At 34.3% G+C, this 22,006-nt stretch overlaps 1 protein-coding gene across 1 annotated transcript in view; it reads right to left on the bottom strand.

Annotated features, from left to right (window-relative positions):
- Nucleotides 1-1,483: 1,483 nt before the first annotated feature.
- The window catches only part of Smp_038340 (putative palmitoyltransferase ZDHHC), a 36,650-nt gene continuing 16,127 nt past the window's right edge, over nt 1,484-22,006 (bottom strand). Inside the window, exons 4-7 of the mRNA XM_018799914.1 lie at nt 10,667-10,763; nt 7,604-7,685; nt 4,028-4,185; nt 1,484-1,978 (exon numbers count right to left, since the gene is read on the bottom strand). Coding sequence (XP_018653780.1) covers nt 1,718-1,978; nt 4,028-4,185; nt 7,604-7,685; nt 10,667-10,763 — 598 coding nt within the window. The 3' untranslated portion in view covers nt 1,484-1,717. The remainder of the gene's footprint in view (nt 1,979-4,027; nt 4,186-7,603; nt 7,686-10,666; nt 10,764-22,006) is intronic.

The raw sequence follows: 22,006 nt of genomic DNA, 5'->3' as shown, positions 1-22,006 counted from the left end.
TTACAGAATGTAGAAAACTGTTAAGATTAGCATATATTAATAGGAAATCAAGTATTGAAATGTGTAAACCATATTGAGGAATAATGCAATTTTGACTATTATCCGCTTACTATCATCTATAATCTCGTATGCATCTAATGTAATCAAGGCTGTTGAAACTGAAATTCATCCTTCATCACGTTCTCACACAGATGAACTTACTGAAGTTCGATTGTAACGACAGTTCTTGAAATTGTATCACATTGATCTACAGGTATTTTAAAAATTCCTTTGCACTAAAACATGTACCAAAGAAATACACTACTCAGCTGAACGCTCTTTACTCGAAGACCACTAACTCTGTGAAAGGTTACGGTGATTTTCTCTTTTAGTTAGCCTTCATCATGATTGTTCTGAAAAGGCTATTTTTTTGTTAGACTTAACTATGTATAGACTTTAATGGTACGTCGATCATCTAGATTTTCTGGTCATCGAGGTGGCGTATTTCCTATTTGATAATGACTGTAGCAAAATGCAGTTTTTCAAACATTATTTACAAGTGTTTATGATTCTATATTTATTCCCTCCACAATTAGAGAATGATCTTGTTATCGTTGTTTTCCAGAGCCTAGCCTGAACTCAATGACCACTCTCCAGTAATTATTAATATCCGAACGCCAATACAGAAAGGTTGTCAAATAGTTGATTAATAAAAGTACCTTTAAAACATTAGTCATATTAACCCAACAAGCAAACATTGAGTGCAGGTGTGATCTAAATAAACGGTATTACTCGATAATGTGAACCTTAACTAACTGACTGAGAAATATATCATGCGCACTCAGCCACGATCTATATCATTGTTCAATTCTGGCTAACAATTTGTAGATTGCATCAAATTATAAAGATTGTTGAATAATCTGTGTAGCATTTCTGATTGGGATTCGCAATAACATTTGTAATTCTTAGTCAGAGACCTTAAATGAAATCAAATACAATGGTTTACTCGTATCCTATCATTATTTGTCTAAATAGAACAATACTTCCCACCAGTCAGCACTATTAAGCTAACTTTTATAACTGTACTGATATGTAGGAAATGGAACCGATACGTAATCTTGCGACATCTTAATATTGGTAATGATTGACTAAATGGTACTAACTGAAGTTATATTGAAATTAATGAAGAATGGATGTATAAGACTGCTTCACAAACCTGTCGAATCAACTGTGTGGATTTTAAGTAGCGGGTAAGCAACGTGCTTTAGTCACCAGTACACATATATCTATTTCAAATTCTTCATCTCAAATATAGGTATCTATTCATATAATTTTTGTATCTCTATCTACGTCATTACTGCTTATTAATTTATCTTATTCAGATAAACTATCATTTTGTTATGCCATAAATCTTAAAAGTATGGTCTGACAAAATCTATAGTGTTGTGATCATCTTTCAGTATCTTCTATCCTTAAACATGAGATAGACCTTGATGACATCATTCAATAAAGATCAATAGTTTTATTTACATAACCCTATCAACAAACAAGTAACACCACGAAGACTCCAATAATTTTAAGGTGTACACCCAAGGAAGATATTCCGATCATATGAAGGTAGTTCTGCAAGTACTATATTATACAAAGATTAAAAGTGAACTCATCGTTTTTTTCTTACAATGAACTGTGATAAGATTATAGAAAACAGAAAGAAACGAAAGAAGAAAAAAATTATCCTTCAAACAATATATCCAATTTGATTAAAATCTGACTGAAATTCATTTTTATTTTGTCGAGTTGCATTTTGTTCAGCTAAATATATCATATTAGTTAAATTGACATCGTCTGGAAGTCCTGGTAGTATTGTCGGAACAAATGAAGGTGATGAGAATGGACTAAACCATCGCCATGAAAATGGTGCACCAAAAGCTTTGATAAAATTTTTTCTGGCTGATTGTTTCTCCCATGATGACTCTTCTTTTTTAATGTTTTCAATGCCCTTTTTTTAAGAAAAAAGATGGAGAAAAGAAGGATAATTAAAAAGGTGCATTGAACACAAACTGTTAGTTATAAGCATTATACAGGTGAGACCATAATTTATGAAGGATACTCGAGAGATGCTAAAATGATCCTGATACAACTAACCAGGGTAAAAAGAGGGTTAATAATTAATATGAGGAATTAGGATTTGGATTTAGAGAAAGGGTTTTCATCACAAATTGATATCAGCTATGATCCCAAAATTCTATTTAACTATATGGACTAATGGATTTTGAGCCAAAATCCAAGATATTCTATCCTTAGTTTCATTTGTTCGTCCATAGATTATACTTTCGCCCTATATATATATAATATATATATATATAAGGTTGATATTTATTTAAGTTGTGAAATATTGCCATCACGGTTGATGGCTTTTATCAAGATACTTACTATAAAATGAAAATTTTGATTGATAAAACTGACAAAACAATAACGTTGTTTGTTTCATCTTTGGCAAGAAATGGATTTGATAAATCACCAGCCATGATCAACATTAGGGATGACACATACATGTTAGACCAAGTTACCAAACAACATAACAGGGCAGACAGTTGAATTTAAAAAGATGAACATCAAAAGAATCGAAACACTGTAATATATATATATATATATGTATATATATATCTTTCGTTTGACCTATTGGCTACTGCGATACCATTTACCATTCCTAACTTATTCCCGATCTATTAGTTACAGCCTCTCACAATCACAGCCACTTTTGGCTTGATCTTGTATTATTGTTATTTTTTATTTTATGGTATTATGCGTTCTGATTTGCTTGTGATATAAACTGAGTATGTCTGAAATACATGTAGCAGCCGAGATTGTGTTCTGGACTCAAACAAATAAGGCAAGGCAAGAAGAACCATTAAAGACTCAGAGTTGACTCTTGGCTGCTCTTACCGGTTAACGCGTTATTGGTTTGGCACAGGGCCAAAGTCGGATAATTCAGTGTTCTGACTGGCGATGTTATCACGTGACAATTGGCAGGCTATAGGACATAACATTTATAACTTGTACTAGTGAATTGTATCTAATACCAAGCGAATTATTACACAGCTCATTATTAGTTTTAATGAACTGATCGAATATGTACATAATTGACATCCTTTTAGGCAGTACTTTTATGGAATTTTATTTGTCAAACACATTATCTTAATTGAAACTGATCAAAGTGAATAGTAAGTACCGACCATTACAAACGAAATAAAAGACGAATATAGAATAAAGGCTATTTGTCACTTCACTAAAAGTGTAAATGAAGATTGTTTGTACTTACAAGATACAGTGAAAACATTGATTGAACTACCATATAAGCTCTTGGATTTAAGATACTACTTAGGACTGATTGAATGATATTAGTGCAGTTTGAAAGACTATGAGTACAAAAATAAGCTAAATTCTCTGACGGAATTTTTTGTAATATTCACATAAATATCGTGAATGCGAGATTGATACGTCTACAAACTGCTAGCAACTGTTCATTTTCATTCAAGCAAATAATAATGGATTACATGACATATTTTAATAAACACTGAATACAGTTAGATTGCATATACTATGAACATGTTATGTCGACCTACATAAAAAGGAGAGAATCGGAAGAAAGTGAGAGCGTTTAAATGTTCATTAATTTAAGCTCTCCTGCCTTTAACTGATACGAGAATTAGCAGATTAGCTATACTTCATATATGATGTTGAAAGATATCCATAATGGTTATGAAGCCACATGTTGGATTTAGTGAGTGGTAGGCTTTAGAAACAACAGTTGGTCAGTATCTCTAAGCAACCTTATACGATGTGACTTAAAAATCTAGTTATTAAATGAACCTCTTGTAGTGGATTCGCGTTCTCTGAGTCGGACAGTTCAGCTGTGAAGCTATCATTGTCTATCTACATAACATTATCAGTATTAATTTGAAAAGAGACAAAAACATTAAATTGAACGGAGAGTTTCATGAAAACTGAGATTATTAATACAAGAGAACAGGTGCATATAACTTACTGTTTCATCATTTGAAATCGCACACAATTGACTGATGCACATAACTAAAGTAAAAATACCGAACATCAAGGATTCACATATCAATCCTAGGGCAAATGCACTGCATGCTAATGAACTAAAATTGCCTAGTATATTGAAAATTTGGTTTTGTTGACAGACTGAAAGAAAATTGAAAAAATAAAGAAACATGTCCGCACAAATCGATTTAGCAACAATGAATACTAGATGAAAATATTTTCAGCATATGATAAACAAGTCAGCCATCACTGAAAACCTGGGGACTACGGTAGGAACTTTCATTTTATCAATCGTCAAGGAATTTTTATAACATATCAGCACACCAAATGAAATTACGAAAATGGATATGACAGAAATTAAAAAGTCCATAATCGTAAAAAATATTAAACATAGAAAATAAGCACCTTAATTCATTTGAAATGGTTGCTTGAATCTTCCCATTGATGTTGGGAGGTACACTTGGTCAGTATTTTTTGGCATGTTTGCATACTGCACGGATTGTTTCAATATTACTCAGAAGTTACAAGCATTTGAAGCACAGTTGGAAAGCAACCAGTATTGGAACCTAGGGAGCGCGTTTCGTCCTGTAAGGGGCTCGTCGGTTGGTTCTGCCTGTACCAGAATTTTGATATTCACACCAAGATTCGTGCCTCAAACTCATTATTCATTCAGATATTGAGTCCCGATAGCTACTGAGCTGTACAATAGGAGTATTTTAATTTATTTGTAAGAGCTGTTTGATATAGGTAGCGGGTATATCCAGTGGACAAACCCAGAGTGCGACGAAACACGTTCTAGATTCGCTTGCTAGCTATTAATCAACTGATTCATTTAAAGAATATTGTTTGAAGAGAATAAATAAAACAAGAGAACAATATGTCTGAAATAAATGACAGAAAACGATGGAGAATAAATGTAACCACAACAGATTTTCAACCATATCACTAAAGATAATCAATGATTATCTCATAGACTCTGATAATGTTACCTGTAATTATCAACAAACTTTAAATCAACAATCCATCACTTCATGATTGTTTTATTGATATTTTGCTACAAAGTTTTCAAACAAGTTTATCAGAAGGTTAAATGAGATTGATATAATGAATAAACAATAGATGGAAGAAGCAATTCGTTAATCCATAAATAGACCTTTCTAATGTCAGGATTTCAACTAAACAAAATTTAGACTGCCTCTACCAGTAATTCTGAAAGTTAAACTATTATTTACACAGATACAAGTCAATCTATACAATGGATAATTTTGTAAAATGTTATAAAATAGTTCTTTACTTGTGTTCTGTAGTCATATGTATAGGATGATAACATTTTCATAAATGTTAATAAATATAATACCCATTAACTATTATATTTTGTAAACTATAAATGGGAATAGGAATAAAAATGAGATTTTTTATTTATTTGATTAGATGAATATTGATTGATATTATAAGTGGATAAATATATATACATATCAATTGACTATTGGTTATGTAAACAAAAGAATGTTTGTAAGCAAAGATGGATAGTGACTAGCAGTGGAATCCAGGACAATGCGCGTTTCGCCCTATTTTGGGATTCGTCAGCTGGATGTACCTGCATCCCAAAATTGATGCTCACTCTTGAACTTGGACCCAGTACCTTCCGCTTCAAACACCATCACGTTATCCACTTAACTACTGAATCCTGATAGCCGCTTGCTTGTGCAATGGGGTGAAGTTGAAATTTACTTAGTATTGTTTGTTTGAATCTTCACATTGATGTTTAGCACTGCGACTGGTCAGTCTCTAATTGGTATATGTGCATACTGAGCGTATCGCATCGATATAGCCTAGATTCACAAGCATTGTAAGCAAAGATAGGATGAAACGCGCGTCCCGGATTCCACTGCTAGGCACTATTCATCTTTGCTTACAGTGCATATGAATTTAGGCTATATCGAGGCAATACACACAGTATGCACATATGCTAATTAGAGACTGACCAGTTGCAGTGCTAAACATCAATAGGAAGATTTAAACAAACAATACTAAGTGAATTTTTAAAAAAATGTTTGTTATACATCTGTGTTGGTTTTTTGTAAAGGTTTGATTAACTGTCTTCTGTTGATTGATGCACTGTTTTGATGAATGAAGTTTATTTCATCGTAATTTTGACTGTTAATATTATTGTCATTTTCATAGTTGAATTCACAAATCGATGTAAGCTAGACCACCATTGAAAACCTCGAATCATTGGACGGCCGTTCCGTCCTAGGATGGGAATCTTCAGCAATGCGTATTCACGACTCCTCACTCGAGACTCGAACTAAGGGTCTTCGATTTCGCGTGCAAACGCCTAACTACTAGACCACCGGGTCGATATTTCTGATGAGTTCCATACTAGGACAAAACGGCTGTCCAGTGTTTCCGGGTTTTTTAATGGTCGTCTAGCTTAGATCGACTCGTGAATTCAACTGAGATGTAACAATATCCACAAATCCCCATACTGATTATTGTTATTAATTCAGTTCTGATTGAACTAAATTCGATCCACCTAGTACTCGAACTTTTGATAATGACTTCCGAATTGTTTACTAGTTCCTCGAAAGGTACGAATAAGACAAGAAACTTCACTTTCAAGGGTAGTTTCTGTACAGAAGATAATAGTATTTATGGGTGACTCTGGCTTTATAGACGGTTCTGAGAATATATCGAACTCGATTAAAAAAATAGATAATTGTTCAATACAAGTATGACGCATAATTCTTCATTTCTTTAGAAGATTTTAAGAGGTTTTCATCGGGAGCTGATTGAGTGAAACGCTTTCCAGCCATTATAAAGAAGTTACCAAGGCCATGTTCTATTATTTTTGTGAGGCATCTGGTAAATATAATTGCAAATAAGGGAGTTTGATTGAGTAACCTACTTAGGATCTGATTCTATAACAAATCCCTTTCAATAAATCACCTCTAAAAATTTAACTAATACATTTTATAGAATTGAGATCATGAGTCAATTGAAGCTAGACCACCATGAAAAACCTAGAAGCACTGGACGGCCGTTTCGTCCTATTATTAGACTCCTCAGCAGTGCGCATCCACGATCCCGCCCCGCGAGATTCGAACCCAGGACCTACCAGTCTCGTGCCATAGCACTTAACCGATAGACCACTGAGCCGGTATCCAACGGAGTCAATGTCTTCCAGGTTTTCCATAGTGGTCTAGCTTCAATTGACCCTTGTCTCAACTCTATAAAATCACTAAAATCTCCACAAACCCCTTCTGATAACGATCATGTGCTCACTAGTGACTGGCTTCATGAAGTATTTCCCGGAGTTCTAGTGAGAAGCGGTGACCCCAGTTGAGTTCAACCAGGTCTGTTAGGAGATATCAACTCACTGAAGACATTATTGAATGGTTGCTCAATATCGTAGGTTGGTTGAAGTTAGACACTAATAACATTAATAACACTGACATTCTTGTTTAATAAGAATACTGAAATGAAAACATTAGAAAGAAACATACACTGTGTGAAATTGTTAAATACTACCACTATTGCTACTAATATTATAACTTACCATCCCAATCGGAACCCAAACATTGTAAAAGGAAATAAATACACATTCCAATAGCAGTAAATGACATAAGACAAATATAAAACTGAAAAGTAAGAGAACGGAAAAAAAAGAATAACAACTGATGATGAATTAATGGCGATCCTATTTTGTTATTTTCACTTCATTAAGCCAGATATGAGTTCAATCAAAAAACAAATAGATAAAATTATTCAAAAATATTTCAAGTATGGGGACTTGTGGAGATTGTAGTATTTTCACAGTTGAATACACAAGTCGATTTAAGGGGTTACACAAGATCATAAATCGATTGAAGTTAGATATTAACACCGTTGGACGCCGGCTCAGTGGTCTAGAAATTAAGCGTTTACACGCGAGATCGAAGGTCCTAGGTTCGAGTCTCATGTGCGGGGTCGTGGATGCGCACTGCTAAGTAGTCCGATACTAGGACGAAACGGCTGTTCAATGCTTTCAGGTTTTTTAGTGGTGGTCTAGTTTACATCGACTCGTGAATTCAACTGTGAAAATATTCAAAGTCTTAAATGTATTGGAAAACTTGATAACCTTTGGATACCATTAAGCAGTTATAAGGTGAAAGTTACATAATATTTATCTTTGGTTTGGTCCATTCATAAATATTTTAAAATAAGAAACCGTAGATGCTTCTTCCTGAATGATCGTTTGTTTAGTCTATTTATAAGTATTTATTTAATTGAAATGTTTAGTGGAAGTAAGAATCAATGAGATTTAAATAGGAATATTATTCCTATTAATGTCTTACATCAAGTCGGCGCCAAAATACTGTGAAACTATTCGCTCTGAAGTAGACAAAACTTCTTATAAATTATATTTAATTTCGTTAACAAATATACCTTAGTCATAACATATTATTATTTAGCGTTATCAATTGATCAACATTCTTTAGATCAGTGTTAATTGTTAAAATGAGACTTGAAACAAACAATAATCTTTACAATTGATTGAATAAACTTTTCAGTAAAAGAACGAACTCGATTCGCTTGTATACTGTGAAATCTATCAAGATTGTATATTCAAGTGTTAACCTACATTGATGTAGAACATAAAGATGATGAATTTTCCGATAATGAAAAGCTATCCACACCGTAAGCAACTATGCCGGTTCACATATTATAAACATTAGATATTATTGTGTTAAGTGAGTGTTTTATTTATTATTATTTTATTTAAACACATAAATATTGGTACAAGGAAGCACCAGATACATATGCGCCTCACAAATCTCATTCAATTTGCTTGAGGGCTGTGATACTGCCAAGGTGCCCAAACTGAAGCAGGTGGTTTTCTTAGGGGCCCACACCCGGAGCCTTTGACCTAAAGATCTGATCCACAAGGCAGTGGAGCATCGTGAGGAGATGCATTCCCATGGTAGCCGGTGATCAACGATTGATTCGTGCGCCATTTGTTCCCTCAGGATACTGGAGCCCATGTGCACCATTGGTTTGGAATCAGGGTTTTCCAACTCCCCTAGGTGGACTTTTCGTGTCCACCAAACCGGTTAAAGCGCCGGACATTCACTTTTCGTCCTCTCAACTTCGTAAACAACACCCCCGCCACGAGAAGGCAGTGAGCAGGACTACCCTGGCAGAGGTGAGTGTTGATAAGTGTAATCATTAAAATAGCTATTTCACTCACTCAATTACCATGTAAAATACAGCTTTAATAAGCTCGTAATTAACGAATATTAACAACCCGAATAATTACCGTTTAAAATTGATTTCACGGCCAACAATATCAGTCAGAAAAAAAAAATAATTCGGTATGCACTACAGTATTATGATTAGTGATTATATTTGTTATTCTGATTCTTGAAGTTTCACGAACAATTTTTAGATACTTTCACGTAATGAATTAGTTATGTAGGAAGAAAAACAACAGGTTATTTTCTGGACTTCACGTAGTAGGAAGACAGGTGTATAACCTCTCTCTTGTCAATAGGACCGGTGACTTTTCATATACCAGTTTAACATATTAACCAATGAACAACAAGCACGATATTGACACTTATTGGTCCTTGAACTACGTTTAACACGATGGTCAAATAGAAGACGAAGGTAGAAAACAGACCAACTCTTTATTGTGCTTAATTCAATTATGACACAAACTCATAACAATTTAAAATAAAATCCTGACTACATAACATGATTAAGAAATTACAATAAGGACATAATTACGTTATAATTGGAAGAGAACTGAGTGATAGGTTAGTAATAAATTAACAGTAACTGAAAATAGATTTAAAAAAAATATAGCTATATATACATATCTTAAGAAGTACTCTTTAGTCCGTTTTTAATGAGAGAAAAAAAGTAAGTGAAATTTCGAGGAAAAGAAATTGTGTAAATTTTATCTAAACTCTGCCTGGAGTCCTTCTAGTGTTACTGACCATTTCAAGCTCAGATAAATGAGGATTATTGGGTATGGGGTTAACAACCCCCATTACGTAGCAAAGAACCAAGTTAGAAAAAATGTGAATCAGAAACATTTTATTCGGCTTATAATTAATTTTCAATAAAAATATAAGATCATACAATAATAATAGTAGTTAATTTAATGTTTGGATGATCCTGCAAATTTCTCGCAATAGACATGACAAGCTCAGGAAACATTAAGAAGCATTTTATCCAATCACCGCTTGATTAGAAGTTTTGCTGGGAACATCGCGAAAATGAAAAGTCATATGCAGAGCTTCTGATTGGCTGATTACTACACTGCTACTATGCTTAGTAGTATTCTAGAATTTTCGAGAATACCCAAGGACTTCTAAAATACTATAAAAACCCTATATTTTCTGTACATTAATGAACCTTTGGAGTAAAGTGCTTCCTGCATATTTTGTGCCTTTTCTCTCGTGTTCAAGTCGCTGTGTAGTTCTAGCTTGGGAGTACAAGACTAGCTTAGGATCCGAATATAGCTTTCAATCAGTAAGACGTATCAGTGGCGACGGGGAAAAAAGACAATCAACAAAACTTATCATTTAACAATTGAACAATCAAAGAAATACAAATACTCAATATGATTACTTACAGCGAATAAAACAAAGTATTTTTGATTTCCTTCACCGACACAATTGTTTACCCATGGACAATGATGATCCATTTTACGTATACATCGTTGACAAATACTAACAGATAAATACATATATAAGTAATAAAAATTAAAACCAAAAAGATATGCAATGAAACATTACGAATTATAATGTTATAGCACATGTAAAACATTGAATTTCTTTGCCTTTATTTAAAAGATTTAAAACATGACACAAACATACTACTACTTATGAAAATATCGACAATTAATAGAACAAATTCGAAGAAAATGGTTATATATATTATCTGATCAGTTAGATAAACAGTAAGAAGATCAGTGAAGACCTTTTATTTAACGATTCATATCTTTTCCGGTTATTGATACTGAAAAATTAAATTGGTTGGATTCGTTTCTGAAGCATCCAAAAGATGTAGAATCTTTCATGTACATGGACAGCATCATCGATGAACAAGGAGGATCTGATGCAAATGCAAAGGCGAGGATTGGCAAAGCAAGGGCAGCATTTCTACAATTGAAGAACATATGGAACTCAAAACAACTGTCAACTAACTTCAAAGTGAGAATCTTCAATACGAACGTCAAGACACTCCTACTGTACGGAGCTGAAGAGGGAAAAGTTCCACAAACATCATCGAGAAGTATTTATAAACAGTTGTCTACGCAAAATACTCAACATTCACTGACCGGATACCATCAGCAACGGCCTACTGTGGGAGAGGACAAACTAGCTTCCAGCTGAAGAGGAAATCAGGAAAAGACGTTGAAAATGGATAGGATACACATTACGGAAATCACCAAACTGCATCACCAGGCAAGCCCTACCTTGGAATGGTGAAGGGAAGCGGAAAATAGGAAGGCCGAAGAACACATAACTCCGGGAAGTAGATATGAGAAGGATGAATAACAACTGGAAAGGATTGTCCAGGACAGAGTTTGGTGAAGAGTGCCAATGGGCATCTTATGCTTCTCCACGAGGGGTACCAGAGGTGAGTAAAGCTCGATAACAAATTCTTCGAATAGAAATGCCCGAACTGCGTGTTTTTAACGTTTAAATATTAATTATCTCGTAATATTCTGATCTTTTTTTAATCTTATAGCTTTATGTTTGGTTAACATTTTTGTTGGGATTCTTGGTGCTTTTATAAGGATTGTTTATTGGCACTGGTATTATTTGAATAAGTGATTTGAGGGTGGTTATCAGTACTGACATTTTTCTCTTGACCACAAATTTATAGGTGTATTGCATGTTTTTCTCGGGTCGTAGGGTAGGTTTATAGATTAAGGGTCTTTTGATTCATTTAAAATTATATGGTCAGTACTATAATTTCATCCGTTCGGCGATCTATAAATACTTGGTTACTAGTCATGAAGTTGCCACGAAGACGTGTCTGATATAATCGACGAGCCACTCAATCTCTAGTCCAACGCATCCATCGAAGCCGGTACAGAAGCGACATGGACATACTTAAGTCGTATTATCTTATCGACAATTAGTCCTCTTGTCACCTCTTCTCACTGATCCATCAGGCGGATTGTTCCATAATGATTCAAATAATCGTCATAGTCTCGTTATTACATGACTGTCACACTACCACCTAACACGGAATTGTTATTGCCGTTCGTGTTGACATTAAAATATGACATTTACGCAATCTTATTATTCACTTATCAAATTGTAATTTTATGGACATTGCATTCACGCTACGACATTCGAAACTCATTGAACTATTTTCACTATTCAGTAAAGTAAAATTTCCCCGCCTTGAAGTGAGTTCGGTTCATTCTTTTTCATGTCATTTTTACCTTATTATTACACTTATTCACGTCGTCGAGGTCATTTTTATGTTATCACACCACACATTTTCCATTTCGATATCATCTATTATGTCTGTGGATACCTTTATTTCTAGTAAGCTTTTTGCTAGGATCGATCATCTTTATTTTGTTCTGGATCATTTATCACATCAATGGCATAATCATAATCGTTCATTTTTGTGGATATATGGCTATCACATGTCATATATTTCCGAACAAAAATGGTAATGTTAGCATGCAATTATGATCAAGGTAATCAGTGTACAGAAAATTAACATGTATATGTGTCGTGACTGTCTGAATGATGAAGTGACACGTTTGCATGAGCGCTTTCAAACACCGTGAAAACAGTAATAAATCGTTTATGGGTATGATAGCGGAATAAATCGTGAAAATAAGTAAGGTAGAATATAACGGGAATTGGTCTGTGGTGCCGACCCAATGTGAGAATAAAGGACCATGAAATATGAAGATGTTCTAATAAGCCTCAGTAGAGTAAGTAGCGTCGATCAGCTACTAGTGTATTCGAGTTCACATACGTGGAGTTTATGTGGGATAAAACTAATCCAGAAATCATATGATAACTGAATTGATGGGTGACATTTGCTACTGTATTGCAATTGATAATATTAATAATATGAGAAGTCAGTGTACGTTTTTGTCCGCGTCATATGTATTGATATTGTTACTACACCTTATTACGGTTTGGTAACAAACGAGGTCGAGTGCATATCCCTCTAACGACATAAACTACGCTAAGCTTCACGACCAAATGGGAATACGACTCCGTATATCTCGTCCCCGATTCACTATTCTTCTCCTCTAGTTATTCTACTGATACATATTCACCGACAACTTTTTGATACAGGCAGGTTAACTGTGTTATGATCTTGTGGGGGGGGGGCTGCATTTATGATTAAGTATGGAGTATTTCCGTTTGTAATTCTGAAAGGGAACGGAAAAGAGGAAGGCCGAACACGTTGCGCATAATTGGAAGCAGACATGAAAAGTTTGAACAGCGACTTGAAAGGATTGTCCAGGACAGGACGGCCTATGCTCCTTTACGAGGAGTAACAGGCGTAAGTAATCCCCGTCTATAAGACGGACGTACAAAGCCTGCCTACGGTAAGAAATTACTATTATGTTGAGGGACACCTGTATATACTTCTTGGACGGCTGATATTCTGTCTGGATTTTATGTTTCGGCCATAGATGAGTAGGTATTTCTTGTTACTATCAGTGATAGTTTGGGTTATAATGCTTATGGCTGGGTCATGTAAATCCAAAATGGTTCAATTCATGAGTGCCATTTAAACACATGTTTTAATAAAGTTTAATTGTAACTAACAATGAGGTCAAAGATGCGCTTTTTACCATGACGTTTAAAGTGGTACATAGTGGTGTAGAATCACAATATGAACGTTAAAACTATAAAGCGAGAATATTCGGATAACGAATCCGAAATAGGACGATACACGCATCACGAATTCCCCTCTCCAATCGCACTTACTAGAATTTGAGATTTCGTCAACTGATTGGCGATTGAAACAATCTCAACTCAGTTGTCAAAATATAAAAATAGTCTGTGGATAAATTAAAAAAAAAACAAAATTCGGTGAAACTATGATTTATGGACAACCTTTGAGCGACGTTAAAGTGACCTTGAGAACGTCCATCTACTTACAGGGGCCAAATGAAGATTATGAAGCAGTTTGAAGAATAAGGCTTATGATTTACAATTGAGGGTTAAGGTTAGGAATTAAATTTAGGTTTTTCATCATGATCTGACATAAGTTAAAATGCCGGCAAGTGGTTAGGCGAAATGGATGAATGGATTTCGCGTCAAAATCCAAGACCTGTTGTCCTAAATCTGATTGGTTCGTCCATAAATTATAGTCTCGCCCGAAATTCTCAAATTAACTTTGATAAGTTCACATATTATGACACACATACTAAGATTCAAATCTTACTTAATGTCAAAACTTATCATCATAAAATTTTAATATTATTCTATATTGATTTATGTCATGTGAACAATTTGTTGAAATGTTTTAACAATAAAAGCATTTTTCCTTAACGACCTATGGAAATATGAATGAAATTCGGATCATTCGTTAGAAATATCAACGAATGTACTAATTTATATAATAATAAAAAGTCATTCAAGCGAGAAGTCTAAACTATAGATAGAATATTAAATAAAATGAGAAATGAATTTATTCTGACAGTATTAGGTGATTACAGGTAGTCGACAGGAAACCTTGAGTCTAAATTTTGTGCAATTTAAAACTCATTAGTAAGATGTACCCTTAGCGTTAGGGGAATCGGTGTTAAATAATAGATTTAATTCCGTATCGACAATGTTTCTGCGTGTGTGTGATTTTTTTAAAAATGAAACATATCTGTTATATGCAGAGATTAATTCGTCGTCTTATACCATAGTTCATTTCCGTAGTCTGTAATTCAATAGTGAGAGGATTGTTTCGTTTTTGTGAAAATAATATTTTACTTGACACCAAGTTATGAACTAGCAATTAGTAGTATGCTTTTTCGTGCGACCATGTAACTTATCTAGCAGGTATTAATCATTATTATTACTATCACAGTTTGTGCTTTTCCATAATGCCAACTTAAGACTAACTTTTGTTCCACAGAATTACATATAAACTGTGTCACTTTTTATACAGAAAAAACAAATCATTTATAAAGAATTGATCCAGTTACACTCCTCTAAACACAATATGTGAAGACTAGTGATTTTACAGGTTTTTCCATGAACGAAGTAAAAAGGAGTTGGGATTTGAACCTAATAATATCTAATAAAGAACCGAGTACTTTGAACATCAGACATAATAAAAGTGTGCTAAAATGTGAAGGGTTTCAGAAGTGCAACCTATTTAAAATATCAAGACAAACAAATAACAAGAAAACATTAATTTCTTGTTCTTGTCATAGTAAAATGTTGAAACTTTTGACAGTGAAAATAATTAATTCTGGGAAGCTAGTTATGGAATTAAAGCAAGAAATACAACGCAAAAGAGTTATATTTATATGAATATAATTTAGTTAATCAATCATATCCACAAAAGACAAGCATTGGAATTATAAGGAATCACCATAAATACATTGTCACTAAATCCATTTCTACTACTGATCAATATATAAGTAGCTAAAAAATATAACAAAAAAGGATGGAAATCTCAGTAGTTAGAACCTAACAATTCCTAAGGTATTTCGGTAGCCAATTAACGAATGTCAAGTAACATAAAAAGATTTGGCTGAATTTCAAGTTTTAACCTCAGGTTATCCATTTAAACTGAAGTGATTATTGTTTATCAAGTAATAGACTGAATAAAAAGTTTTGGAAATGTAGGGAGCCAATTTACAAATGATAACTCTGAACTTTTATGTGAAGTGAATTATGGTTAATGAGAAGAGATTATTAACTATTTGAGCAGTTACAAAGTCAAAAGTTAGGAATGAATGTATACTTTATCAAATAGCCGCTACGGTTAAACGTCAACACGACAAGTTTATTAGTTGGTATAATATCGGTTGCATTTATGTGAGTCGAAAAAACCAGTAATTAAAAAATTGTGAGGTATTTACATAACGTCTAAGTAATATGAAATCCATCCGTAGAAAAAAAATATTTCTTCCTATATTAAATAACTGTAGTTCAGAAACTACTCCTCGCGATTGGCTAATATAACTCAAATACATCATCTTCAAATACATATTCAAAACAATTGGTCTTTTTGATAATTTTCGGTAATGCAATGAGAAGACGAAGGTTATCAGAATAATGTGATGTATTTGCACAATCCATTTCGAACAATCTGGTCAAATATATACTTGTTAAGATATTTTTACATGAAGCAGTGCGCATACACGATCTCGTGCGCAGGACTCGAACCCAGGATCGTGAATACTCACTGCTGAGGAGTTCCATACTAGAACGAGACGGCCGTCCAGTGCTTCCGGGTTTCATTGGTGGTCTAACATTGATAAATTCATGATTTCAATTAATGCTGATATGATAAACGTTTGAAGAGATAACACTTAATGACTAAGCAAATCAATATCCAGTCGTACAACTACACTGAAAAATAACATATTCTAACTTAAATTTTTATATCATGAAAAATTATGCTCAGTTAATTTCGCTGTTACTGTGATATACGCACTAAGTGAACATAATTTGACCACATAAATGAAATTTTGTTTTTTAACAGAGCCCTGAATGGAGTAATTATGGGATAAAGTATCACAAAATGAGTTGTCTGTGTGACAGAGAGGAAAAGTGAACAATAAACACGTTTTCAAAAAAAGATCCAAAAATTTGTATTTTTGTTATTTTAATCTATTGTAAAGTTTCACCATTCATCTGAGTGAAAATAAAAGACAGTATGCAAAGATGGATAGTAGCTAGCAGTGGAATCCAGGAGGCGCGTTTCTCCCCCATTTGGGACTCGTCAGCTGGATGTACCTGCATCTCAGAGTTGATGTTCACTCTGGGACTCACATCCAGTACCTTTCGCTTCAAACGCCATCGCGTTAGAAACTGATCAGTTGCAGTCCTAAACATCAATGGGAAGATTCAAACAAACAATACTAAGTGAAGTTAAAAGACAGCATTTTGATAATTATTGGACGACGACAGTTTGAAAACAAGAATTTTAGGACCCAAAGCTTTATACCTGTTTGCATCGTATTATACATCACACAGTTTTAAATTCAGAAGTAATAACGAAATCGTGTGTACTTGGAAGATGTATTTGATAGATAATATAAACTGTACTAACTATATACGATTTTCTATAACTATAATAGTTGCGTAAAGGGGAAAGCTCAAGTGTATGTGAAAAAAACTTAGGCTTCGATAGGATTTGAATAATCAAAACTCATAACTTTATTTTGACCGAATTAGAGAGTTTTGTCATCATAACTGAACTTATCTGTGATAAAAATTAATCTGAAAAACTGGAAAACTTGCTCATTGAAGTTCTATAATAGTTGGAAGGTGTTGAGGATGTCAAATCCCCAGAACTTACTTGGTAAATGGCTTAGTTTTGTAATTTTATTTTGGAAATTTGAATTTAGCTGTTTTCGCGCCAAAGGCGTTCTTTTTAACTTCACGTCATATTTCCCACTTGTAAACTATCTTAAACGCTATTGGTCCATTGTTTCTTTATGTATGCTATTTACTAATGATGCTCAAGGACAATTTGTTGCTGTATAAATGCGCCTGACTTTTTCCCTTATTTGATTGCTTGTACTCGGCTGCTTACAGAATACATATATTCCCCTACTTGCCTTGGACTTCTTCATCTAGTTAGCGGGGCCTGCAACAACAGATTAGAATAGCTTATCGTGTCATTGTGTCATTGGCTTTCGTTCGTTACCGCGGAATCGATTTAGTTCAAGCATATCAGAAGGTTAGTTAAATAGTAGTAAGAATTTCAAATACGATGTAAGTCATAATGTTCCATGTGTCGGTATATAGAATCAGTGAAGTCTTTTCTACGGATAATTAGCATTTTAAGGTATGCTACTTTTAAACAACACGAAGAAAAAGTCTATACTAAAAATAGCACATACTGTCCCGACTCAAGAATCCTCTGTGCACGCGACTGGACTTAAACATTAGGGAAACGATTCTCGAGAAATGAAAGCCTACAAAAAGCTCGTACATATCAAATCCAAAAGTCAAAAAGACTAATGATAACTAAACTGGTTTCCTACCAGGTTATTGATAATGAAATAACCGCCCATAGTTCTACGAGAATTTTTAATAGCCCGAACAACTTTGATAGCGTTTAAGTTTATTCTTTTCACTAGTCCTTGTACTTTCTTTTCTCCTAGATATCAGATAATAACTTTTTCGTATCTAATAAGAAGTGTGGACACTTCAGTATTATGAAATATTGTCTCTTGATATATGAAACAGTAAAATGTTATGGATTATTATTATTTATGGATTGTTATTATATATTTTCTTATTATTAACTAGATTACCATCTCTATGTAATCCGTTTATCATAACCTTACAGTTAACCCATAAACTACTGTCACACGATTTATTATTCCTAATTTATTGCCAATCTATTACTCACAGACTTCCCTAATCACGGCTACTTTTGACTTTTTTATGTACAGTTGCTGTTCTCCATTTCATCGGTATGCCTGTGCATAAACCATGTATGTTTGAAATATATGATAGAAGCTGATTGCTAACTTTTGGACTCAAGGGACCACATAGAGAAAAGCTTGAGAATAAACAACCAAGAGGAGGTGTAATTGACCGAGTTAGAGATACTAAGCTATAGATTAAATAGCAGGCGTGAAACAAACTTGACACAACAATAAATATTGTTTAACTGTGAAAACTTTCAGGTATGTCGGCTTATGGCCACTAATTAAACAGGCTGAAAAATAATTTTAAGAATTTAAGAATTGGACAAAACTTTGTCAGACTAGGTTTTAATTACAATCAGTTTAAAATTCTAAGCAATAACAAAAAGCTTGGGATGCCTAAAATACCGCCTTCTATAACTAATATACATATTTAAACATATTATGCTATTAAGGTAACATGGTGGTTGGAGGTGGTCAACAGGAAACCCTGGACCCGGGTTTCGTGCTACTTGGCACTCGTCAGCAAGGTGTACCTGTAATCTTGAGGGAACTGATGCTCCCTGGCGGATTCGATCCCGTGTCACTCAGCTTCACAGTCAGAGACGTTACCACTGAGCTATTCGGGCCGTGACCGACCTCCTGTAGGACTGAGATCTAATCACAATGGGATTGATCACCACCCAGTGATCAATCAATTGTGATATTATGCTATTCTAAAATTAAAGTTGTATTAGCTACATTTTGTAATGAATAAAATAATTGTAACTGTTGATAAGAGAAATACGGGTCGCTCTGACAGAAGCATACAAACACACAATAGATAATCATTCATATATAAATATGGGTAATAGAGGTCAAATTGTATTGTCTGTTCACTTATATTATTTTACAAGAAAAATTATTATTTGATCAATAGAAATGAACACTTTAAAAACAAACTAATCAACTAATCTAGTGTCATTCTAGCATTGTATGCTTTGCTAGTAATTCATAACACCATTGAAATACACATTAAAAAATAATTATGTGACGGAATATGTGTATTTTTGGAAGAACCTTTAGTTTTCTTGGTTACAAGTGTCAGATTCTACATTGCGTATAACTGTTCAACCATCAGTAACTCATTGCCAGATACATATTAGTTTATTTGGCACCAATTCATGCTCGAAATATGAGAGACGGTGATATTATCCGAAAGAAAAAACAGAGGTAGATATGACGGGGTTCGAGCTTGCGACAAGACACCTTAAACTTGACATATAATTGACTGAACACTCTAGTTCATTGAACTTGATACAGATAGAGAGTAGGCACCTAAAGTTCTGAGGTTAAATACGGAGAATTGTAAGTGATTAATAAACTGGATTCTTTTTAAAAGGTAGAATCCATCTACAAAGTAGTTAGAACAATGGATAACAGGTAACTGGAAAACAAGTTACGAACTTGAATATGTATAGGCAAAAACCCTAACGCTTCTCAAAGTGAAAATGAAATATTTGAATCAATATAATCAGTTGTGAATGATACCAACACATAAGGTCATAAATAATTGGTTATAGCATCTAACTTAAAAAGTGCATGTTTAAGAGTTGCAATACTTACAAACAATTTTCTAATCGTAACAACAATATGAGACTTTCATAATTTATTTGCTATAAAATGGTGAAATATGACGAATGCAGTTTGACAAGACTACAGATGAGTTGTAGCAATGATAGAAACACAGTTACAGGCTAATTAACTAATAACTCATCGATAAATGAAAAAAACCATACATTTTACTGCTAACTGTTGGTCGATATATCCACCAGATTTTATTAACGATGATGATTTATGCACAAAATCAGTGGGTGGACAATCAAAAACACCACAGAAACGTATGTACTGAAATCCAATCAAATACTACTGTGCCAAATCTTGACAAACCATAGAATGTATGTCAATGATAGATCAATAACACCTGAGATTATCTACCGCATCGTAAATACCCGTATGATAACAAAAATAGATTACAAAAGTATGCCAAAAGCCAGAAAATATATGAGCTTCTTAAGTAAATCAACAACTATTATACTACTGATAGTAGTAATAATGCTACTCTGTATCAGGACATATGTACAATATATGAGACTTTTTTAATTGAACACATAAATATTGGTACGAAGAGGCACCAAATACATATGCACCACACAATAACAATGAGGTTGTGAAGAGATAGAGAATATAAAGTGTGTATAAGGAAAAGAAGGACAATAACGAACAGAAATTAGTGTATGATGGTGAGATAATAATAATGGGAGAGACAGTTCGGTTAGCAAAGGTACAACCGTAAAAAAATTTTCCAGTTAAGGAAGTTATGTCGATTTTTTATAAAGAAAGTAAGAGAAAGTTACTGGAGGATGGCCACTGAGTCATTTCTGATAACGTCTCAAGCCAGTGTTGCACCATTTGTAACATCATAATGAAGGAGTCGTTAAGGATCAATAAATACCATTCCTGTACAGATTTCTTTCATACCACGACACAATGTCATGCACTTACTATTTCTTCACCTTTTCCAACTAGTCCCGGCATCGGGAAATAATGCACGATGTGGAATTCACCGGAACGACATTTATAAAACACGTCCAAGCCACCGTAGTCGATGTTTCAGGATGGTGACACTAATTGGATTGTCGTTGCTGTGCCCGAGCTTTCATTGCCGAAACTCTGCATTACTAACATAGTATTGCCACTAGGTGTCAGCAATCCTTCGGAGACAACGATGATCGAACACAGAGAGTCGTCCAACATCCTCAACTCGGAGAGGCCAGGTTTCACAAGCATAGAGCAGAACTGCTCTCACCGACGCGTTGTAGATCCAACCGTTTACAGCCAGACTAACATCACGAAAGAGTCAAAGATGGTCCAGACTGGCATAGGCCGCTCTGACTTTCACTATACGTGAATTGACCTCATCACTCACGCCACTACCAGCACTTATGCAGCTACCTAGATACACGAACTTCTCAACTACTTCAATCTTCTCACTACCCAGGGTGAGTGCAGGATCAGGGTCCTGTCAGTCTTGTAAAGGTACTTTGCATTTGGAAGGTGCAAAGCACATACCATACCTATGGACACTAATTTCCAACTGATTAAGTGTGGATTGCATAGCTTGGGTACCATCGCACAGTAAGACAATATCATCTGCATACTAAAGGTCGAGAAGTCTTTCTCTAGGCAACGGATCCACACTACCATTACTTACATCCATCAGAGCTGTCTCCATAACATCATCGATAGCTTGAGTAATACAATGTAGAGATCTGGTTGTGTGCCTTCACTCTGCATGATGTGTATGTATATAGGGCTTTGAAGATG

Source organism: Schistosoma mansoni, chromosome W (genome assembly GCF_000237925.1).
Source record: "Schistosoma mansoni strain Puerto Rico chromosome W, complete genome".
NCBI lineage: Eukaryota > Metazoa > Platyhelminthes > Trematoda > Strigeidida > Schistosomatidae > Schistosoma > Schistosoma mansoni.
Note: the sequence above shows the minus strand (reverse complement) of the source record. Positions and strands in the feature narration are given on the sequence as shown.